The sequence below is a fragment of the Agelaius tricolor genome, unplaced genomic scaffold (assembly GCF_023055355.1).
Source record: "Agelaius tricolor isolate 1412-34295 unplaced genomic scaffold, bAgeTri1.0.p SCAF_1, whole genome shotgun sequence".
Taxonomy (NCBI): Eukaryota; Metazoa; Chordata; class Aves; order Passeriformes; family Icteridae; genus Agelaius; species Agelaius tricolor.
The window spans coordinates 87,186,728-87,212,845 of NW_027269261.1; the positions used below are offsets into that span (position 1 = coordinate 87,186,728).

Consider the following 26,118-nt stretch of genomic DNA (forward strand, 5'->3'; position numbering starts at 1 on the left):
GCCCATGCACCTTTAAAGAAAAATATGAAAGTGGAGAGGTACTGAAATAATTTCAGGAAGAAGATACTTGTTTAATATTACATCAGGTTACAAAGTTGTTTCGCAGTTAAACAATCTTAATGAGTACAATTTTGAAAATTAGAAATGTAAAATTAATTTGGATTTTATATAACTATGTTTTCTATCCTCATTAAATATGTATTTGAAGTACAAATTAAACAAAATTGCTTCAATAGCAAAGGGTTGTCTCCACCATACAGACCCTCTTTCTATAAAAATAGTTGAAAAGTTCTATAAAATATAGTGATAAAGGGCAAGCCAAAAGACATTTAAATCTTCTGATCTTTTGTTCACATGCTCCCATTTACCAATAATTTTTCACCTATTTATTTCTCTGTCACAAAATGTTTTATATTCATAGTACAAAGAGTTTTATTATTATTTCAGTTACATTAAATCACAAAACTTTACAAAACCAAATTAAGCACACAACTATGAACTCGATCTACCCCAACATACTTAAAAATCCAAACAAATAAAGCAATCAGTCACAGTCATCTGAGAAACTCCAAGTCATGCAATCATACAGCACCCAAGTTTTGTGCCATGGTGTGTGACATTATGCAAAATTAAATGATTAAGTTTTTCTTTTCTCCTTCCCATTTGCTGAAAAAATTTAGACAATTTAAACAATAATATTGTAACAAAATATGTAACAAAACTAGAAAGAAAATCTGAGTGAGATTGATTCTGTGGGATCTGCAAATTTTTCTTTCAGAATTTAATAAGATGATAAAAGGAAATTTGATCACAGCATTGGACTTCCGCCACACCTTCTTCCATTTATTTCAACACCTCACAGTTTTTTTATGAGTGATATTTGACATATCAGTATGCAGCAAGAAGAATGACAGTTTCCTGCACTGCTCAGGATGCATCACCCGTTGATGCAAAATAGAGATCATCTACATCTTGGAAGAGATTGACACTCAGATGGCTGAAGTAGAAGCATGGGAAAATGCATGACAGTCACTCAAGGCACAGATGATTACAGGCATGTTAAAACATGTAACTCTAGATGAAAGGATGTAAAGCAGGCATGAGTCAAACCCACTGTGGACGTGTAATTGGATTTCATGTATGAATGTTAAACCCTTAAACACATCTGCTCACTCCCACTGGTGTAGCATCCCAGTGGACACCAATTTAAAAAAATGCAGGTGTTGAAGTGGTAGGCGCTGCTGCCTATCCCTTGTCCGCAGCACACTGAGATCTCTGTTACTTTGGGCAAACTGTCTCAGTGCTCACTTGAGACATGGACACTGAAAGTGCAATATTACATGCAACAGATTTTCAGATACACTTAGCAGATAGCAGTTTTGGATTTCAGAATATAACTAATTAGTATCATGAAACATAATAGCCTTTCCTACGTGTACAGATAAAAAATCCCACATGGTCAATATACACTAACATCTGGTCAAATAATGCACACAGACAGACAAATATGTTTAACAGCTGCACTAGATTTGGGAGGTTGTTCATTTTTTTACAATGCATCCTTCCAAAATATTTTAAAAAGACTTATTTCTGAGAAATAAATATTGGCTGTCATCTTTTAGCTGTAACATACAAAACCTTACACCCATTTAATATATTGTGCAAGATAAACAAATATCATTAAACCAGTCATTTATTTATACTGTGAATGTTTTCTTATATGCATACTAAGTTTAAATACCCCTCAATATTAATAAATCTCAATACACCCAGCCACCACTAGAATGCCCAGTCAGTCCCCAAAAGACTTCACTGCTCTACCCTGCTTCCCCACCATCTTGTAACCAGATAGTGCTGTAATGCAGCATTGCCATTCCTAGTAAGCAGCCACATTTACGCTGAACTTTCAAGACCTCAGGACTGGTGTTTGTTAGGTTTTCCCTGTCTGAATTTTTCTTGTGGGGAGTTGCAGCCTTGTTTTTCTCCATTTCTATGACAGCCAATTTCTCTTATTGACTAAGTCTCAATGGCTAGTTAATTTTGTTTATCTTTGCAAAGTACAATGATAATTGTATACAGATATCTATAGCAACTTGTTATTCCATTTGAATGATTTTTTTTTTTTAATTTACAGGAGCTATGCCACACAGCTATATACTACTCACCACGGGTCAAGAAATATATTGGCTCTAGGTTAACAGAGAAAAAGAAAACTAGTATCTAATACACACAAAGTATACCATATATAGTAAATATTGAGACTTCTGTATGAACTATTACTTTTCACTGCTAATTAGATGCATACTAATATTTTTTTCTTGAATTTATCTGCTAAGATCTCAATTATATTAAAAATTAATTCTTAGCTTTACTTAAACATACTGTGTACTTCCTCTGTCCGTGAACAAGATTTTTATTTCTTTTTGCAGAGTTACCATTTTGTAATCAGGAGTCCTAAAAATAACAGTAGATATAGCTTTAGAAAATTAATTTTACTGCATTTCTCTAACACATATTGCTTAACTGTTATTTTCATTTCCATGGCACTGTGATTAATGGTGATGACTACTTGTCTTTCTGTAGCAGAAAAAGTTTATAATCTTCTATAAGTATCAATACTTGTAACATCATGGTACCATCTTTATAGTAAAACTTCCCTGTTGCCTACATCTTTGAAACAAAGTTACAGAGCTCATTCTCAATCTGATGTGAGAAGCTGCAGACTGGCCTTTGTCTCCAAAATCTGCCATTTAGTCACAAAACTGTTTTTCCTCTTTCCTGTGTCTTAACTAACACACAGCTAGGTGTACCTTTTAAAAAGCTTAATCCAAATGAGATGTCAATATGTCTTGTTCTTTATAATTATATAACTTAAATGTACATGAAGCAGTAGAATTACATAAGCATAATTATCACAGCATGATCTATTGAATTTTGAAAATAAGAGGACTTTTAATTAGAGTCATTGTGGCTAGCTATGGCATACCTGAAACCATCTGGAAACAGAAAATGACTTTCAGAACCAAAACTTTTTGATTTTTCCATTTATAAACTTACTATCTGAAAATATTAATTTCCCCATTATCAGTTTGCTCTACTTATAATTTTCTTTTATTTGCATAAATAACAGAGATATATAAACTCATCCCATAGTCATAGTCCTTGATCCATCTGTATAACCTATTATTTGGATAACAAAATGCATGAAAAGTTGAAATAAATAAATGGAGGGAAAATATGAATTTATATTTTGGTTTAGGTTGTGACTTAATACTTTATTATAAAACCTGTCACAACTGCCTGTATTATAAATCTATACCATTTGGCAAATTTGGCATTTTTGATAAGTAGATAATAAATTTCCTGATCAAATATTAGCTAATTCCATCTACCAGAATACCTGATTTGTCCCAATACACTTCTGCTCCTCTTTTTCCAGATGTTGTAAATATAAACAAAAAAAAAATTACTATATTAAAACCAAAGTCCAAAGTTAAGTTTTACTTAGTCTCTTTGTATTTAATTTGAATATGTTTTCTTGTCACTTATTGAAAGGTTTGTCACTGCTTTCCTTTTATTCCTTTTAATAATGAATATTTTAAATAGTTTACTTATTTCTAATTTGTAAAGAGTTTAGGCATTTAAAATATACTTGTATCATGTGCCAAACAAGCATTATAAAAAAATAATATTTGTAGAAGACTTCTTTTGGCTAATCTCCTTTATCTTCACTTTTCTTAATTTTTCTCTTTCCTTCACCTTCCACCTCCACTTTGCTCATGAAACAAAATTATTCACATTACCATATATATAAACTGGCAATGCCAATACAGTAAGCTGTAGTACTGAACACAGGTAGATGTGAAATGCAGTTTGGTTATGAAGATAGTAGATAGCAAGTTTAAATTATTAACACATGCTTACTTTCTCTTTGTGTTTTAAGTCTAGCTGGGGACAGTGAACCCTTATGGTTTCAGTTGCAATAGATATCACATCTGATGTGGTCCAACTTCTTGATGAGTTAGATATCTAATAAATCATTACTTAACTGCTGACTCTTCAGGGAAAAAATACTTAATGATTGATGAGTGTTAGTGGGATTTTTAAATTCGATTTGGAGTTCGTGTTTTTAGCTTCAGATTTTAAACATACATAGAGATTTCAACATTTTTTAAACTGTATGTTAATATTCAAGTTTCTGCACTGGGAAGGAATGTGAATACAGAGAGGTACTCTCTGTAGAGGGATTTAGAAAGCAAAGTGATCTTGAAAAATTTGTGACATTGCCTTACAAGAAAAAATAAAATAAGAAAAAGAAAGGAAAAAGAAATGTGTCATTAAGTAGGACATTACATTTTGAAAAGTGTAATGTATTGCTCAGTTAAAAAATGAGTGACAGCTAGTCAGGTAACAGCTCTCTAGCAGAGGATATGGATGTCATAACAGAACACCAGCTGAACACAAATCATCAGTCACCTCTCTGAAAAAGTCAGACACCTTAAAAGAGCATACATCTGTCTGCAACAGATGGGGAGACATTTTTTCTCTTTAATCAACATTTATGAGACCTCAACTGCAAAGCTGTGCCAATTTGACCTGAATCTTCAAGGAAAATATCAACCAAATAGAAACGATTTCCTTTAAAAAATATTTATAGTAGACAATATTTAGTTCTCGGAAATTTAAGTGAAGGAAAAAGTATAAATCACGTACGTACTCAGCTGGAGTTTCTGAATATGACAAAATAGCATAGCTTTAATGTCAACAATACAATGCTTTTGGACTAAAATGACACTTCTGTAAAATTTATTTTGGAAGGACTCTTGTTATCTTCACTCCTTGAATAGTTTGGCTAGTAGATATGTGTTCAAAAGTGACAGATTTCAGGAAAGATAGAAGTATCATGTAAATTGAAATATGGCACTTAAGGAGATTTTTAATTTTTGTTCCACAGCCACTAATGAACAGGAAACTGAGGACGAAGCAGTTCTGAGGGTTTGTTGTTCTTTTTTTTTTTTTTCATTTCAGTTGCTCTGCTCTGCAAAAGTTCTACAAGCTGCCTTAATGGCAATGTACAATATGCCTCATAAGAAAAGTGAAAAGCTAAGACACTAATATGAAATCTTTGGCAAAGATAGGAGTTTGTACAGAAATTAATCTCGATCTCTTCTTAAAATAAAAAATAAAACTGGAGGCAGACAAAAGCAATTATTTTCAAAGCTGGTCAGTCTTAAAACTAAAAAGAAGTCAAGTTTACCTCTGAAAGAACAGAACAGGCATTCTGATAAATATTTAGCCTTTGTAACTCTCTAAAATCCAAATAAACAAAGAATAAAGAAATTAAAAGAATGCGTATCTTACTGGTAGGAGCAAATAACTCTTTACACACTGATACTCATTAAAAAGACACTAGTAAAAAATAAAGAGTAGAAACAAAGAAAATTATAATATCAAGTTGTTGTTTGGGGTTTTTTTTGGTTCCACAACTCCTTCTCTTTCTGTTTGGCTTCCACTATCATTTGCTTTAACCCAGAGTTCGTTTGTGTGTAAACGAAGAACTTAATACCTGCCAATAGCAAGGCTTTATTGTGCAGCTCTCATTTCCCTGCTCTTAAGGGACATAAACCGCCAGTAAGACTGAGTGGAATGAAATAAAATATGTCTGATGCCAATTCAAAATTCAATATTTGCTTTTCTATCACAGAAAATGTTTACATGTAATAGTAGATTCAAGACGTATTTAAAAATGTAGATGTGGCATAATAAAGAATTATTCTGTTTATATTCCTGTCCTTTACTCACTTTTTAAAAGGAAAAAACCCCAAGGTTCTTTATGAATTACAAATCTAGATACCAATACTAAAAAAATAAATACATTTGAGACTATCCTAATATTATTAATTCTAAATACGGATCTATAATGCTATTTCCAAACTATTTTATTCTCTCTTTATCACTATCAGTGTCTATTTGGTAGACATTTTTATTAGCTAAATAAAAAAATACTTGAATTATATCTGGATATACTGTGCCTCCATAAAAAGGTTATAGATAGGTTTAGAGAGTAAGATATATGCTAATGATTTCAATAAAATCTTTACTGGCATATTAATTCTTTAGGTGTTTTGCATATTACTTTATATGAAAATATATTTGAATCTGGAGACAATCTGACAGCTGCAATAAGACCAATTTTGTCTTTCCTATACTAATAAAGGAGGTGTTTCATTTAGCTTCACAGAAACATTTATCACAGACAAAGTAAATGTGTGAAATGACAGCATATTTCTTAATTTTCCAATATATTCTGTATTATCTAGAAAATGATAGTGGAAGCATATATCAATTTTGTTTCTAATACGACAAACTGTCCATCATTATTATAAAAGACTATTCCAAAGTGCTACAACCAAAGTGCTACAACCAAAATTTGTTGTAGATTTTCTTTTTGTCTCTATTTCTGTACAGAATAACCCTTTTTTGTTTTATTAAAAACATTTTTCATTATATGATTGCAAAGATAACCTAAAAACATGAACCAAGGGCAAATATTAATGTGTAGAAAGTCTCAGAAAATGGCTCATGGAGATTAATTCTGCCATTATGGCTTATTGGAGACCTTTGGACTGTGCTATTAGCATTTTTACACTGCACCAAAAAAGTTGAACTTTTGTCAGAGAGATCAGTGTTCTGTGTCAATAATACCCATTATCCTTTTTCTATCTGTTTCATTGAATCTAATTCAAAGCCCACCAGCCAATAACTACCAATAGAAAATTTCTGCAAATTACAAGACGTACTCAGACTGAGCAGTTTCTGCCTCAGGTGGAGACACAAGGATTCAGCTTACAGATCCAATGAAGATTTCCTCAGGATTTTTTAATTTAGAACACTAATTTGTGAAAGCAACTACAGGTTGTCTGAATGCTAGTGCATGCAGAGAAGTTGGGGGAAAAAAGTAAAAAATTCATCTGTATAATTTTGAAAGTTTTTAGACCCTAACACGTACAAAACTCAATAAATAATAGTCAGTAGTAGTAGTCTATCACTGTCCTAATTGTTGACAGCTATGACTATATCTTCAATATAATTCAATTCAAAATTTTGTCTGCATATTATTTAAGTACAAGAGGAAGGTAGGGTATTTCTTGAAGGGGAAGTGAATTAATTATGTTTCAAACTGTCACTTAGTTATTCACAGTAAAATGGTATGTTGGAACAACACAAGAAGGGTTAAAAACTCCACACAAATCTTTAATCCCCATATGATGAAGCTGTCCAACAGTGAACTTAAAATAAAAGTTGAAGACAACATTTAAATATTCAAACCATAACTCTTTATATTACTCATGTCTATTAAAGCTGTCATATAATTTTTAAATGAAATGGACCCTATTATTCTTTGGGTTTGGGAATATTAAGCAATTCGAATTACTAAAATTACTTTCTACAAAAATATTAATTTATTTAAATTAATTAATAATAATATAAGTAATAATACATGTTATATAATTAATTATAATAAATATTTAAATATGTTTATAATATTTTTAAAATATTCTTAAGTACTCATATCTTACCTGTTAGAACAAGAAAAAGACCTGACACAATTGTGTCCAAATACAAGTGATAAAGCCATCATAGTGAGATATTTACAAGTAAGAATTACAATTCTTGCATAATGCCTTTATTTTATTGTAAAACTTCATTAAAACTTGTAAAAAATAATTTTTTGGCCCTTTTTTTTTCATACTCCTGCTCATATAATCACATGCCTTCAAGAATTATAATTAGCATTGTACAGGGCTTAAATGAAAAGCTGCAATTTCTTTAAAATTGTCTTTAAGCACTTGGTTATACTTGAAATGCCACAAACATGCTTGATCATTCTTATGTCAGTAGGAAAGGAAGTAAATGTCTAGTACCTGAGAAATGAATGTATGAACATATTAAATATTCCCAATGTTGCAATCACTTTGGTTAATCAGAGAATCATTTAGGTTGCAAGTGACCTCTGGAAGTAATCTGATTCATTCCCTGGCTCAGTGTAGGTACAACTAGAATTATAAAGCTCATTATAGTTCAAATGATTAGACTAAATTACCATAAAACTAGCGCAGTAATAAAAATGCCACCTCACTCATTATTTTACCATGCTATTTTAAACCCAATTCAAGAGCTGTGTTTTGATTTGCCTAATTAAAAAAAAAAGGATTAAAAGTAGTTATGCTGAAAACATAGTCTCTTATTTACTTGAATAGAAATGAGATGTGCCCAAATGCACACAGTAAAATGATTTTTAAATTTTGTTTTTAGAAGGAAGAAAAAAAAAAAGCAAATAGAAATTTGTTGCAAAAACCAGTACTTGGTTTGGAATTCAGTATAAATCTAAATAGCTGGCTAGTGTAACTTGAAAGTGTGAGGTAAAATACTCACATTGCCTGGAGATACAGAAACTGTGAGAGGTCCACAATTTACTGATGCAGAAGCTGGAGGCCAGAAAGGATTACTTATGGTGCAGTAATTGAAATGTGCTCTAAAACACCCACATGTAGATCTTTACCCATTTATGTCTAAAGGTGCTTCAGGTAATTGATCTCTCTCTGTTTTAAGTATAGCTAAAAGAGTTATTCATCAGAATGGCAGTGAGATATCTGCTTAAGGACAGATATTCAGGAATTACTGTGTAGCTTTCCCTGATTATAGTTATTTGACGAAAAAATGAACATGTATTTTCCCTTTAGATAACATCAGAGCAGAAAGGCTACTAATTAGACAGACTTAATAACTGACTAATGTAGAAAAAAGTAATTTGTAAGCATTTAGTTTTCTACATAGATTTGCACATATATAATATGTGCAATGCAATACCTTTTCCTAAAAGATACTGTAAGGACTGCAGACATAGAATATTTCAAAAGCCACAATTAAAAAAATAGATCATTCAGAAGGCTGTTAACAGTCTGATAACACAGAGCAATATTAAGAATTATTATGTTAATTGTGAGAAAGTCTGAATTAAAACACGACACATATACTCTGCCAGTGTGCATATTCTACCTCAGTGCCTTTTTTGCCTTGGAAAAAAACAACTAAATGAACCAACAAACAACTAGGGGGTAGCAAGAATATATTCATTATAGGCAATGTCCTGAATAAAGCAGGTTCTGAAATGACTTTGTTGTGTGGGATTTCTATTTGCATTTCATGAAGATATATAAAATCTTAAAAGGACATTTCTGAGTCTTCATTTGTTTGTCCATTGACCCAATCAAATCCTGCATGTAAAATGTGTCTGCAAATGTCAGACTTTTCTGTGTGTATGATGATTGTACCAGGAGATTAAAAATACATTCACATCAAGGCTTTGATCAAGGGTGCACTTCAGAAACAATCTCGAGTCATCTGCTCTTACTGTGCTTTGATTTGCATCACAGAGCAGTCTCAAAGCAGATAGGTTCATCTCTTTTTGCATAAAAGATGGAAGGTGCTCTCCAGCCAGTAACAGGCATTCAGCCTAAAGAAACAGTAAAAACTCTGATATATACACAGTGAGAACCTCATGCCCTTAGCACTAATTGTTCTGCAGTACAAAGCTGCTTGTGGTGCACTGTACTACTAATGCTGATGTAAACATAGCCTAATTTATTCTCTTAGGACTACTGGAGGCCCTACTTGGGTCTTGTCCTATCTTCCTTTCATTTTTCCACCTGCTGAGATTCTGCTCATGCTCTGCAGATGCAAGTTGCTGCAAGATGTACCTGTGAAGTGAAGAAAGCTGTTAAACAGACACTGTGTTTTGCATCTTCACTTAAAATCCTTAGATTTTCCTTCTAGAAACTTCTGCATTTTGATTGAATAAATAAATTAGATTTTTTTATCTACACTTGTTGCCAGGTATTTTTGCTAATAAATAACTGTGGAGAACACAGCTTAGAAGAATGACATCTGCAGAGAGGCTAAAACCTGCATGAACAAAACCCCCCATGACAGTCTGTGAACTCCCTGAAAAGAGAGGTCTTGTGCTTTGCAAAACAGAACAGCCATAAGAGAAGAATCAGACTTGGAGTCCAGAAAAAAAAAATGAATTTCTTATTTCCACAGCTTCAAACTTTACATTTTACAGGATCTGTCATTGTCTTCCACCTATTTCAACACCAAATTTAAAATGAAAACTGCTTAGTGATGAATGGACTCCTCCTACGATGTTTTCCTTCTCAGGCAGAAAGGTGAGTTTCTCTAATGAGCTGGTCTCCATTTTAAACTTTCATAGCAACTAAAGCGACCTACATCTCATTCTTGCAGTGAAACTTCTGTTTATGCCTCACTTCAATCCTGAATACTTTACCACAGTGCACAGGTCTTTGCTTCTACATATTTCAGAAATATCAGTAAGCAAATTATGTTCCAGTGATAACTTATTTCTAAGTAATTATTAAATTACTAAGCTCTTCACTAGGTTAAAAATATTTCCTTTTGTTGTAATGAGGAAAGTTACCACTGATGGGGACGAAGAGGAAAACCATGCTGTGAAATCGGTGTTCTTACTTGTCATCTTAAAAGGAAAGGGATGATCATTGTAACAGGTGCCTCCATTTTCTGAAAGGCATGAAAATCTCAAAAGGCATGCTGACCCCCATTGTTATTCTAATTTTTATGCAGTAAAGTGCCAGCAATGCTTTAGGCTTTATTTTCTTAGCAAGACAATTGAAAAATTAAATGCCTTCCCATGTCCTGGAAAAGAAGCTTCTTCACTGTGCCCCCTTCCTAAGGTAGGAACTTGTCCAGTGGTTCCCTCATACGTGCATCAGTGGAATTACTACACAGTTCTTAATATTTCTGCTTCCTTTAATATAATAGAGGTGTTACTATATAGCCCTAAGACATGATGAAAGGTGCAAAGAGAAGGCCTTTGAGAGCACAAAAGTGAGAACAGCTCCATGCAGATACATTAACCCCTTAAACAATTTTAATCAAGAAGAGGATGCCCCACATCTCTAAAGACTAAATCAGTATATTGTTTTGTGATTTAAACACTGATTAAAGTCTGTGAACATGAGCTACCAGAGAGTAATAAAACAAGCTGGGAAATACATGAGTTTTAGGCTACATGGTACAATTACAATTAATAAAAACCACTAACACTGTTTAAAAAAATAGACCTTGTTTATCTGTTAAATCAATAGAGTCCATTCAATGGAAAGTGAAAGAAAATAGATTCCAGTTACTAAATTAGAGGTAATTAATCTATGATCTTTAACAAATTGAGAATTATTATTGGAATTGTTTTATCTCAACAAAGTCAGATTTCTTTGAGATGATAATTTAATCAGACATGAAATTTTATACAGCATTTTTGACTTCACCATTACATATAGATTTTCAATAAAAGAAACCAGTAGTAAATTTTAAGAAATTTTGTCATGCACAAAGGTTATTATTTGTCATTAAATGCATCAATGTCTAATGAGGAATGGCTGAGGGAGCTGGAGTTGTTTAGTCTGGATGAAATGAAGCTCAGGAGACCTTATCACTCTCTACAACTGCTTAAAAGGAAGCTGTGGCCAGATACAGGTTGATCCTCCAGGTAACAAACAGTACAAGAAGAAAAGGCCTCAAGTTGTGCCAGATAAGATTTAGATTGAATATCAGGAAAATTTTCTTCACTGAAAGGGTTGTCAAGCATTTGACCAGGCTGCCCAGAGATATGGCTGAATTAGCATTCCTGGAGGCATTTAAGGATGTGTAGATATGTTGCTTAGAGACACAGTTCAGCTTGGCAGTGCTGGGTTAACAGTTGGACTCAAGGATCTTAAAAGTATTTCCCAATCTAAAAAATTCCACAATTCCTTGAATAATTAGACTTGCCAAATTGTAATTATGTATAAAACCAACAGTAAATACCAGTACACACTCAAGTGGAAACAGTACACATCTCCTTGAAATACATGCAACGTTGGAAAAAAACATGCCAGTAAGTGTTAGAATATTTTTAAACACAGATTTGGTTTTACTTATGAATATACTGAAATTCAGCCATACAGCAAACAGCACTACCTTTCATTTAACCAAATATCATAAATACAACAACCAGTTTTCTCTTCAAATAATAAGCTGGCAGAAAAGAAGAAACATAATTATTAAAGAATCACACTAAGATTTCCTACTGATACTTGCTAATTTTTTTTTAATTTATTTTTAATTTATTTTCAAGAGTCTGATCAATAATCTCTTCTTTTTTTCCACAGAGAACTGGACTAAATTCCTCCTGATCTATGTGAAGACACAACTTCTGCAATATCACAAGTTTTTTCTGACTCAGACCACATCTAATGTTTAAAATCCACACAGGGTCATCACATTTAAAAATTTGAAAAGGAAGATTCTGCTGCCCAATTCTTCCACTCTGCACTGATGAGACCTCACCTTGAATACTCTGCCCTGCACTAAGGTGACCTCACTTTGAGTGCTGGGGGCAGTTTTGGACACCAAGAGATAGTAAGCTATTAGAGTGAGGCCAAATGAGGGCTGCAAAGATGGTGAAGAGCCTTCAGGGGAAGCCGTATGAGGAGAAGCTGAGGTCACTTGGTCTGTTCAGCCTGGAGGACACTGAGGGGAGACCTCACTGCAGTTACAGTTCCTTGTGAGGGGAAGAGGAGGGACAGACCCTGATCCCTTCTCTGTGGTGACCAGTGACAGGACCTGAAGGAAAGGCCTGAAGCTGTTTTAGGGAAGGTTTAGGTTGGATATCAGGAAGAGGGTCTTTACCCAGAGGGTGTTTGGGCACTGGAACAGCTCCCCAGGGAAGCAGTCACAGCACCAAGCCTGACAGAGCTCAAGAAGCTCTTGAACAATGCTCTCAGGAACATAGTGTGACTCTTGGGATTGTCCTGTGCTGGGACAGGAGTTGGACTTGATGATCCTTATGGGTCCTCTCCAACTCAAGATATTCAAGGATTCTGTGATTCTGCAAAAATATCTATTTTCTACTAGAAACAGGAAAATAAAATAGCAAGGTCTATAATCAAAAAATTACACAGGGGCGCAAACTATTCAGTGTATGGTATGAATCTCTTTAAAAAAATTATATGCAATACATATCTGGCAAAAATAAATAGGTCCAAAAATCTTAGCAATAATAGGAAGAAAACCTGCAGTGACATTGTCTTTATTTGCATTTATGATATCAATGTACTCTCCTCTGGATTTGTGAAATTGTTCCTCCTGTGACATTATGATTGAACACTGCTTCATGAACTCTGGTTTATACTGATCAAATCTGTCATAAAGGCAGTGACAGCAGAGAAAACTGCAAGGTTCCCTGCCCTCTAGTCAGCACTCTTCTCTGGTCTCTTTACAGAACACCTGAATTATGCTGCAAGTTCTTCACTTGTTACCTTTCCAGTGAGCCTGAAACAGTGATAACAGCTATTAAATAAATGAAGAGTAAAATGTTGAGATAATTGCTGCATGAAAAAGGTCTGGCCAACCTGACAAGCTCTGTTTAAGCCATTCTTCCCCTGGATACAGAGATGAGACCAGTAATCAAACCCAGTATTTTCCCTGCAAGTTCTGTCCCATAACAATACTGGAAAATATAAGGAATGAAAAAATAATTTTAAACAGGTTACTTCCTGCTGAAAGCAGGGCATTAATGCAAAAAAAAAAAACATTCATAGAAGCTGAGTAATGACTGAAGATGTGATAAACAAGCACTTATTATTTTCTGGTATAGTAAATTAGCCTTAAGCACTTGTAGATCACATGTGTAAAGCTTATTCTCACTTTTAACTTTATGGGTGATATTTTTAGAAACATATAGGGGCATGTTTTAAAAGGGTAGTTAACCTTTTTTTCTGCATACTGTTACAAGGATTAACTATTAAACAAGTAAACTAAATAAAAAAACTATTAAAAAAATGACTAACACATAGACATGTGGCTGACTGATATAGACCCTAAGGCTCATAAACCTTAGGCGTTTTAGATATTACCTGCTAACTTGAAAGCTAAGTTTCAAAGAGAGTGTAAAGAGTCTGTTACCTGTACTGTAGATCAAATCAATGTTCAAATACTCAGTGCTCAAGCCAACTGAAGCTGAGTATAGGAAGGACCAAGTTCTTGGGTTTGGCTGTGGTGGTGCCTCTTAACTGCCCTTAGAAATCCACCAAGTGCTGAACCATTGGTTTCTTCCTAACATACTTCAAGTCTATGCACATCTTTCTTGGGTCAAGTAGCTGACAAATCAGCTTGCTAATCTGCTTTAATCCTTTCACAATATACAGCAGGTGTAATAATGCCTGCCTTGATTCTTGATGAGATCACACTTTAGGACTGAAGTTTTGTCTCTATTTACTTTAAAGTAGCATCACATTTTGGTGTAATTTTGTATTTTCTAAAAAGCTCTAATCAAAATTCTTTATTCACATTTCCAAAATTTTAAAACATTACTTAATTAGACATTAGCACCCTTTCAAACACATATTATATATTTTATTTTTTCTTAACATTTATGAGTTTACTGTCCATATGTCACGTTAAGCATTGAATATTCCAGCTTTACTTAATGAAAGCCAGGAGGAAATTTCATCTTAAATGAGCTACAATACCATTTGAGGAGTTTACTTTGAAGATAGAAAAACCCTAATAAAGTAAAATTATTTTAGGCAGTGCATTAAAATGCATTAAATTATGGAGACACCCTTGCAGTTTGCTTTTCTCATACTATGTCAGCTATCAAATCAGCCCTAGTGGGGTGAATTTGTCACATGACACTTTAAAAATCTTTTAATTCTATCATAACTTACTATAAACCTTGTTATAGTTCAAGACTCAGTAAAAATTCCAACAAATAAAATTACATCCTCCCCCTTTAAAACCATCTTTGTGAAATCTGCAATTTACATATCTAGTTAATAATTTGGTCCTCCATTTATTTCTCTCTCTACAATAGTTCTTAAAAATATGAGTCTCCTGTTTAATATTACACCAAAGTGAGGTCATTAAATGAAGTCCTAAAAAATTTATTATGTAAATACTTGCAGGTTTCTATTTACTGTGATACCAACACAAAATCTATAGTATTGCTAAAGCAAAGTGAGAGATAGTAATAATTATCAGAAAATAATAATATTTTTAGAATAATCTATTTTTTTCTTATATTTATATATACACCTACAGTTCACTATGCAATCTGTGAATTTCTCAGATTTTTCTATTCTTTGCCTAGAAGCTATCAGCTGACATTTTCCCAGCAGAAAATGTACCCAAGTAATAATCGACAAGAGAAGATAAATGGTGAGAAACATATAAAAAGAACACCAACACTCAGGTTCCAAGGCAATGCAAATGAATGTGCTTTGTGAGGTAACAAAGAACTATAGGAGCATAAAATATTCGGCAGCACTTGCCTCCTTGTGCAGTAAATGTGGGTTTATGGCCTCATTACCAACCCCATCAGGCTGCACAGTGTCTGTACAAAGATATTTTATGCTGAATACTTGAAAAGTGAAAAAAATGTACAGGGAAGAAAAGGATTATAAGCAAAAAATTCAAGGACATTTTTCAGGTGTTATATACTATCAATAGTTGCAGGAAAAATGGGAAAAATGTCTACACACAAACTTTGATATTTTTGATTTACAAACATGACAATTTAATGGTGAATAAACCTAATAGTTCTTATCAAGGGAATTAAAAATAATTTGTAGAACAAACAAGGTAAGAAAAAAAGTGAATATTTAGTTTTAGGATTTTATTAACACAGTGCCAGAATGTTGTTAATTGATGCACACTCTGTAAGGAGTACTTCCTGTCCAAAATTAAAGCCCAAACCTGAATTAAATGAGAGAATAGTAATGATTTTATGTTGCTCTATTTATATATTTGTATTGTGCAAGTAAAACATTCCAATGTTTATTTGCATGTATTTATATCTTCAGGAGTAATGACAAATACATTGATTTGAATTCTATACTATGTGGAAAGAAAGTGTTTTGTATTTAGATATATATTTAATGCATATTCATCTGTGGCTTAGGAAGACATTGATTCTCTGTTTAATAAAGTTGTCTGAATCCCTTTTACTATGAAGAAATTGATTGTAAATATGTTTTTTGTGTGTGTGGAAAAATATGTCACTACACCAACGGGTACATTGTTATGCTGAAAAGTATTGTAATTGCATTAAGAAACTATGAATAAAAACTTCTTGCTTTGTTCTGATTAAAATTAAAAGTTAACATTTCAGCTGACCATTCTTTTATCAGTTTTTAAGCTCCATTTAAGTGATGAAAATTATTAGGATTCTATATTTGAACACTGTATACAATTTTTTTGCTTTCTGAAAGTAGATAAAGTGAAAAGAAAGAAAAGATTAAAGCTAAACCAGAAAAAATACACTGATGGAGATCAAAACAGCAAAAAAGAAGAAACTGAGGCAGAACAACATGAAAGGACAAATCACATGGGAGGAAGGAAATGATGGAGGAATTGGAAGTGCATGAGCAGCTAATAAAATTCTCTATGAAAAAAAAGCTGAAGGCAACAACCCAACACTCAGCAACAAATGAAGTATGCACATGGCAATGACTGGATAATAAATGTCAATGATGAAAGTGAAGCTGTACATGTTTTTTTTTAATAGTTTTATTTTCCCACTTTTTTAAGTGGGAAAAACTATCTCTGGTAATTGGAAAATAAAAAGGCACTTATGTGTTAAACAGACTTGATGGGGAGGGGGTGCATTTTTTGAGTAGCAGATTTTTTTAGCTATAAAATAAAAATTCAAAGAGGAATAGTCTGGTTTTGTTTTGCAAGATACAGGCCAAAATAATGATGGAGTTTTCAGATATACAGTCTGGAAAAGTGTATCTATGAGAAAGGCAAACACTTTTGCTGCATTAAGTATTCAACTAAAGAGTCTCACTATATATATAATATAACTATATAAATAATATATAAATAATATATAAATTATATATATCACAATAATTTATATATATGGATTTATATCATTCTGACCCAAGCAGATACAGAAGAAACATATCACAGTGAAAATATTACATTTTGCTTTCTTTTGAAAGGGTCCTCAATCTGGTAGTAGAACATGAAGAAACGGATGTATTAAACTTTGAAAATAGCATACGTTTTTGTATTTAACAAAATCATTTTGATCACTTCAAAGGTTTTGATTTTTGGTTTGTTTGTTGTTTCTTTGTTGACTTTTTTTGGACACTGAAACTTTTGTTTGCCTTGAGCATTGCTTTACCATCTAATACATTCCAACTGCTTGTCTGAATTATGGACTTGTTATAAAATCAAAGACAATATCACAACAAATACATTGCTAAATCCCCCTTTTCAGCTTTTCCATTCTTTCATGTGTATGCTTCTATAGGTTTTTTTTCCAGAAGTCTTACTGGTTGTTTTTTCCCCTAAACTGCCATTTCCAACTCAATATGTCATACTCAGATCCATATGAGTCGCATAAAATTCCCCCCCTACAGCTAAATCTCAGTTGTGTGAACCTAGCTGATATCCTGAAAGCACATATGAGATACTGAAGACAGATAAGGCTCAGTAGTTAGTCTCCTTTGCTCAAAAAGAGCATGAAAGAAAGGTCAAAGGGAAGGTAAGTAATAAGAAATAATAACTGTCAGCCTGTATTTGTGACAATGACCTTATGAGGCAAAAAACTTTAGTGTTTGGTGGTTTTTGGCACTTAATGTTAGAAATCATCTGAGAAAAATAAAACAAATACCACAGGAAATAACACTAGTGGCATTAAGACTTCTCCTCCCGTTAGCTTTTCTTGCCAATCAGGAAATACTTTCGTGGCATAGCAGGAAATTTGTGCTTGGATGCTTTTGTCATGAGATGAGTATTGATCCCATGCATCCATCTTCCATGACTACCCCCAGTTTGTAGAAAACAAGAGTCAAAATTTCTTGTAATTAATGCTCAAATGAGACATCTAAATTCAATATAGAAAGTGGCTTTGATTCGGGTTTATCAGTTCTACCAAAATTCTCTGAAATAAATGTATTAATATAGGAGACATTTTCTTCAACAGTTTTACTTAACTCTGGTATAACCCCAGTCTAAAGTGATGTTATTTCATTCCATATATATGGCCATTATGGGACCCTTCCCATTCAACCTACGCAGGATATCCTTCATCTAAAGTGGCATAATTTCTTCCACACCACCATATATATACACTAAATCTTACAGGGTGGCATTTTGAATCTAAAGTCTAAATCCCCTTTTGGTTCTGAGCAGTAAGAGCAAGCAAAGCCCAGTGTTGATTTAGTTGATCAGCCTCTAGTAGAGTGCTTTAGGAGGAGGTGAAGCACTGTTCTAACTCTACTGACTATTTGACAGATGTACATCAAGTATAATCAGAGTTCAGACATGCAGGACCCACACATGCAAATCAAATTCCATTCTAAGTGTCTTCAGTGTTAAAATGGTGTCTTTTGTTCCAACTCTAACAGCTCAATCACATGATGTTTTGAAAAGTAAAAATGTCAACATTGTTAATAAAAATCAATGTTGCAATTACTATACACAAAGCACAAAACCCATCAAAAAGATACGATTTTTAAAAGTGGACTGTGATTGCTTTTTTCACAATATAAGTACTTTTTATAACATGCGCATGTATATGGAGCTCTGTGTCACAATTTATGTACATGAATTCAAATTAAAGATGAATATACACTGCAGGGAATCAGTTATACATAACATGATTTTTCCAGTAGGCTTATAAGTACCTTTTGAACATTATACCAAAATTTACAAACACCTTTGTTTGTTTTTGAAATGTATTTAATCTATAAAACCACTGCTACCCTGGAAGTCTTGTTTGAGATTTTAAGACATCGAAAATTAAAAAATCTCATCCTTATAGTGCAACAAGAGTTTTGTGATGTAAATGCTTTAGATATTTTGTGTTCCAAAATTGTAATCCTCAATTATGACAAAAATAATAAGTACACAAGCCTATTTCAAGGCAAGGGGGAACCTAACCAGTATTTGTTTATTTCATTACTAGGACCTTAGTAATTTAAATTCTAAACTATGTGAATTCTTTGTCAATGATGTTATAGCCCCCTAAAATCAAAGATGCCATTCTGGCAAATAAAAATAAAAAAAAGTTTAAATTTGAACATGTACATTCACAGATGGCATAAAGCTTTAACACTGTATGAAGGAGATAAGAGAATACAAATTGCTTTCATTTTCCACCTGCCATGGGAAATATCTGTTTTCGAAAGTTGTTACTGTATTTGTATGATGCAGAAGGCACACGATGTGCAAATGAGGTGATCCTAAATTCACAATGACTGTCCTTCACTCTATTAAATCAATCCAATAATTGTGAAATAGTAATTGAGTAATCACAAGTGGTACATTGCCATGAATACACAAAAGTTTAGTGAAAGTAGTTCCTAGATCTACATATTTTTGATCCTCAAGACGTCTGCAACTTAAAAGGGTGACATAGAGTGAGAGGATAAATTCTTCAGATATTTTTTTTTTTTTAGGATTATGGCAATAATCTCTTAGGGATGAGCTATCTGGTGCTCAGCAAGAGATTCTTCCCCAGTCAGAATATAGTTACACTGCAGGTTCTGTAGATGCTAAACCTCCTTTTATGTGTGGCAGGATGATCTGATCAGTCATTTGGAGAGACAGAAGCCTTGTCTATAATGAAACTTTGAAGAAATGAAATATGCCCTTTTTAAGGGCACATTCTCAAAAATCCCACTCTAATATTAAGTCTCCTAATGGGAAAAAACACAGTTTCTGAATTCATTGCAGAACATTATATATACATAAGTTACTTACATGGAAGACAAGTGTCACTAACAGATCATGTCTGAGCTACCACAAACTTTTGAAGCAATCCATGAATCAGCAAGATAATCTCACTCAATCCCCCTGCATATTACCATATGCTACCTAGTAAGATTGCTCTTTTAAAGCATATTGCAAGAATAAATGATCTTAAAATAAATTATCTAAAAATCAACTGCAACAGTATGTGAATTCCCTAGGTGTGAACTGGGCAAAGATTTTCTGAACAAAAATGTTGTTTTGAAGTTCCCCAGCTATATGCTTTGAAAGGCAATAAATCAGAAATGCCATTTTATACCAACGTATTTTTATACCAACATATTGAGGCATAATCCAACTTTATTCAAATACCAGAGAGCTCAGACCCATAAAAGTGTACATGAAGTTTCCCACTCTCACTATAATTAATGTCTTCAGTTGTGTCAATTGTAGTGAATAACTTTTACTTTTTATAGAAGAAGGAAGTTGCTAGGCTCAAACAAATACTCAATATATCTGTGCTTTGTATTGTGCAGAAAGTAGAGCCTTCAATAAAAACTCCTGTAACTGGGACACAGTCTTTATTTACCAGGTCATTAAACTCAGCAATATTGCAGCCAATAGCACATCCACTATACCACAATCAGCAATCAGTCAGGAAAATATTGGGCAAAATTAGGCATCTGGGCTGAAGCAACAATGCCATAATGCAACAAATCTTGCCGTCCAAAAGACACTGGGGCTGAAAAATTGAGCCATTGCAATGTTATCATAAAACAGTGAAAACAGCAGGAAATCCAATGCAGTAAGTATCCACAGTCTGGAGAAGGAATTGAAACAGCAAGGGGTAGAGGCATGGTTAGTACATAATCTAATGAGATTATACTAACAGTAAGAAAGGAGCAAAGAGAACACATCAGTAGGTCCTCAAAAGAGTTCAAAGTTACTGATTCTAGAAAGCTGAGAAATTGTATAACAGAAGAACTAAAACAATGAAGAGTTGTAAAAAATTACAGCATGCACTTGACACAGTCAGAAAAGCACCATAAAGTTGTATTTGCAAGTAATAAAAGTCTAATAAATGACTCAGTAGGTTGCTGATCAAAAGCTGCAATAAGTGGGATCCAGAGAAAACAAATAAATGATTAAGGAAGAAATAAGCAGGAATACATTTTAACAGGAGAAGACTCAAATTTAGGTTTCTCTGTTGCTCAGAAAAAGGCAAATAAATCTTAGAAAAACATTTAACTTAAAATGATCTTGATATAGTTAGCTAAGACCTGAAACTATGCTACTGTCTCTGTAGGATGAAATTGGTTTTCATTTTGAGTTGGCACTAAAAATCTGTCCCCCTGCCAGCACCAGAATGCAAATTTTAGAAAATTTTCCCATTTAAAAAAAAAAAAAAAATAATTCTGGCTCATTATGGTTTTGGGATGGTTTTTTTGGGTGGTTTTTGTTTGGTTGGTTTTTGTTTTCTTTGGGGATTTTGGGGGGGATTTTTTTTTCTGGAAGGAGACCTAGGAAATCTCTTTAACTGCATTATCCTCTTCAAAATTCACTGAATGTTATGTTAAGAGGAAACACTATCTTATCTTTAAAATTTTACTTGCAACCTAACCTGATAAAAGGCCACAAATTCACTTTTAGAGTAAGTCAAAAGTAATTTAAAATACAGAGTATCAATATGTCATGAGGTGTCTGCTTCCTGGAAAAGAAAATCAACAGGACTCTAAGCATTCTGATAAATATTTTCAAATCTGCAAGTCAAAAGAGTAGATTCCTCAAAGTAATTGTAAAATCAGACCTTCAATACACAGTTCAAATTTCAAGAGTTCTGTCACTCTTGAAGTGACAGGGTGAAAACCTGCAAAACTTTCAGCATATCTTAAAATAATTTGATTGTTTTGAAAACTTGAAAATTATTTTGGTAATTGATTTTTTTAAAGTTTATAGATTCTAAAATGCTAGCAATATTTTTTTATTAAAAAGAAGTAGTGTTCCATTCAGTCAGATAATCTGTAAAGTAAAATGATTTTCTTTCACATCTTCTATTAACATAAAGAGTATATATTAACTCCCAATGCATTTATTTGGAGATAGAAATCCCAATACTGATAAAGATGATGTAGACTTTATGTAAAATCTACCTAAAGATACCGTATGCCTTAAATAAGTCTGATTTTAATACTTCAGATTTACAGTCATCTTGGTCCTAAAGCAACTACAGTCTTTCCAAGAGATATCAAATTAAGAAAATTCTTCCTTGCTTGCACTGCTAGACAAATCCAAGTTCAATAAAAAGGTAACCCATCCAATATTGCCCATGGTGTTGGAAATGACTTAAAAGTTACACCTCTTTTCCTCATGCTGTGATTATCAGTGTCTGTTAGCATGCCTTTACCTCCCACACAGGTGGATATAACAAGTATTAATTTTTTCTGGGTAAAAGCTCCAAGTGTTTACTCAGACTTCTTAATTTTGAACATAACATGATTTATCTGTCTGGGTGTGCAATTCCTCCTGTTGATTCCTCTGTCTGATGAACTAGCAACCTGCCCAAATATCTCTACTTAAGAGTAGCGTTTTTTCAAGTCCAAAATAATCCACACCAATCTCATCAAGTTCTGCACTACTAAAATTCTAAATTCACTGGGAAAGATACATTGTATAGAATGAAGAGAACTTGTGCATTATTGTAGTAGATGGGGGTTTACTGGTTTTCATAGGAAAGTCTGAGTCCCATAGAAAACACAATCTGGACAGTTTAACAACATAGTACCAATTTTTCTACTTAAAATTAAAAGTAACTGAATAAAGAAAGCATGAAGATGCCGATACGCTCCTCTATTTGCGGGAATTTTAACTTTTTTTTTAATACACATTTAATTTTTCTCTTACAAAAATATACTGTGTTTTGCAAAATTGACAAGGCAGCACACTACTGAATATAAATTTGAGTAGATTAAATTTTCATTCATTTTCCATAATTTAAATGCTTTTCTATATTTAAAAATGTAAAGTAATTTAATAATTTCTATAAAATGCAGTTATTTTAAAGTCAAAGGCCTTCTAGGAGAAATATTCACATCTAATGGCTATTTTAAATAAAATATAACAGGTCAGTTTGGAACTGAAAACAGCTTTTTCTGTTCTGCGACAAGTCCCACTACAATAAAATATTTCTCAATATAGCAGTTTTGTACTTTTGCCCGTTTTTCCTGAATACACATCTTTACTGAACCAAACTGAATCCTCTTTAAGAAAAAAGTGAATTTAATTAACTTCACAAAGCCACACCATTTACATCTCAAAAATATGCTATGAAAGCATGCAGGAAATTTATCTTATCTGCAGCTCAACATTTTCACTTAATTATGGTAAGATAATTTTTTTTTTTCCTTAACTACTTTAAAGAAGTCAAGAATACAGTCTTCCAAAAAGCTGCACAGGAAATATATGTTTTGCAATTATGAAAGTACATATAGATCATACATTCCCTGCCATATAGCAAGTCATTTATTCAGCATTTCATTACACAGAAGTACAATATAAGTAAAGTACTTCTTTAACTTCTCTTTTTTTTCCTACAGGTAGGGTGTTTCCATCCTTTAATGATTTTACAGAAAAAACAGTACAAATATTCTGTTATAACCACTACCTTATGCATAATTAGATGACTAGTTCATAGTTATGTATTAAGAATCATTACTGGAAAACAGTGCATTGAAAAGAAAATATGTAGATAGTAAATAACTAACAGCAACTCTCAAAATACTTACATGTAATGTACAGTTTTTATGACAAGAAATCTTATGTTAAGATTCAACAGAGATTAAGTATCAAGGCACAACATGAAAAATTCACTATTAACTTAATTAGCAATGTGGAATTTTGATTATGATTTTCTGTACTTCATTAAAAATGTATTTAAAACTTGAAAATTTTAAGTAGACCTATTACTCTGAGTGGAAATTTTCACACATGCTACTTTTCTCCTCTCTAGTGCCCAGTGTAATTTTGTAATAACTCTGCTCTGTTCCTTTTTGTGTTTAAATGAACATACAGACTTGCATGTGTTCATGCATTTCTGCAAATATATATAAAATATTTTTAAGACAAATCCAAAATTCACTTGAGACAAGAGAAAAAGCATACCTTTTCTGGATCAGTTGTTGTAATGACCCACACACAGTGTGCGTTGTCTTCATATTGAACCGGATAATTTGGTGATGTGATAATGCCACTCGGTCCACGTAAATTAGAACCACATGTTCTAGCTAAAATGATAACCAACAAACCAGATTGCCTTAGACTGGATGCTCTGTTTAAAATAAATATTATAAAATTGCCACAGCATTAGCAACAACTTGCCATGAAAGTGTTAATATGCTGATATATTCCAAAACAATCTGCCCTTAACGATATTTCAGCCAGACAAAAAAAATCGTGAAAATTTACCTACAGGGGAAGAAATGAGCACTTTTCAATTTAATCAGCCCAACATTTACAATATTTTATTCTTACTTTATGTAGATTAAATACTCAAAATTATCATATCAATACTCTGTTTGGAGAAAGATTTACCCTTTCCAAATGGATGGAGGGAGCCTTCTACCTGTGAATGTAAGGGCCAGTACATGCTTTCCTTTATGATTTCCCCATGACTTGGAGAAAGAAACACATGTATCTCAATATTTATGTAATTGTATGTCCTTAACCTAAACATGACCTTCTGTGGTGTCTTAGATCTTTACACCACAGGAAATATAATTAGAAAGAAAAAAATATAAAATGGTTCAAGGCAGTATGTAGTCTGACTTTGGTAAAGCAGATTGAGTTCTGAAACCATCACAATCTCTCTGCCACATTCAGCAAACCCAGATAGTCAGCATTTAAAAATATATTACTTAACATATTCAGTTATCTTTAAAAGAGCATTAAGGATAGATTTTAGAAGAAAATTCAAATTTCTGAAAATATTTAAGTAACTAGAAGTATTTAAAATATTTAGACATATAATTTCCAGTGACACAGATTTACAGAACTCAAGAATATTTCAAAATGTCATTGTCATGCTTATGGTCTTACAGTACTTTGTCAACATACTAAACAGAGAGTCTAGATCATAAAATTTCTATGTACAAACTTTGTAGAATTTCTTAGATACAAATCTCAGAATCTATCCATATATATTCCACTACCTTCTGATGGAATCCCTTCAGTTACTTGAGTTACTTCAGTACAGGCAAGAGGAATGACTAGATTCTTTAAAAACTTGGTCATTCTTTTTCTGAATATTGGAATAAAACACACAATATATCTTATTTTAGAAAATTTCATTTTTCATCTCTCTCTGTGGCTGCCTCCATTCTAAAGCATGTAATATGGTGGTTTTTTACTTTATGAACTTCTGGGAGGAAGCCTGATCTTCTCCATGAATAGAAGTGTGATTGGTACAAATAGGAAAAAAGGTACTAGATGAAACTATCAGATTTTCTATCCTAACGTCATAATTTACTACCAAAACTTGGTCCTTTATTATGATATTAGAGACTAGACTTTGAAAACTTGTTATAATTCTGTGACAAGATAAATCAACTAGGACTCCATTTTCTGTGAAAATGTTTGTCTATGTATGTAGGGAGAGTGTAACTAGATGATCTTTAAGTTCCCTTCTGTCATGTTTTAATTCTTACTACTATTTCTCTTTTAGTTACTATTAATAAAATTTTCTTTATACCCTTTTAAAGTTTTAAACCTACTTTATCTTTCTCCTAATCCTATCTCACAACAAAAAGTACACTAATAATTAGCCAACACCAAAACTGCCACACTCAACACATTAATTAAAAAAATCTGAAAATTAGTAAAATCTCAAATTAACAAATCAAAACCACTACACTTTCCAACCCTTGTCATTCTAAGATTCTATGTTTATGACCAAAACTGTCTTAACAGCCACTCACCAATTTAAGTCTCAGATATCTCACATGGAAATCTTCTGTTACAATCCCAGTAGAAGTCTAAACAAACCCCTCATCTACACAGGAAATTCTACAAAAGCATCATTTAACAGTTATTAAAAAGGTGTCTGTACTTAACATGGAAATAGAAAGTCACAGAGTCACTTAGGTTAGGAAAGTCTAGGCTCACCGAGTGTCAGGCTTAACCTACCACTGTCCAGTCCATCACTAAACTATGTCCCTAAGTGTCACAAAAAGCTAATCTCATTTAAGGATGCCACACTATGCTGCCTACTAACAATACCAAAAG

General features: G+C 32.9%; 1 protein-coding gene across 2 annotated transcripts in view; it reads right to left on the minus strand.

Annotated features, from left to right (window-relative positions):
• CSMD1 (CUB and Sushi multiple domains 1) overlaps positions 1 to 26,118 on the minus strand; it is a 1,073,555-nt gene that overhangs the window by 294,889 nt on the left and 752,548 nt on the right. For both annotated transcript variants that reach the window (XM_071442193.1, XM_071442195.1), the window contains exon 10: positions 24,001 to 24,122. In XM_071442193.1, the coding sequence (XP_071298294.1) occupies positions 24,001 to 24,122 (122 nt within the window). The remainder of the gene's footprint in view (positions 1 to 24,000; positions 24,123 to 26,118) is intronic.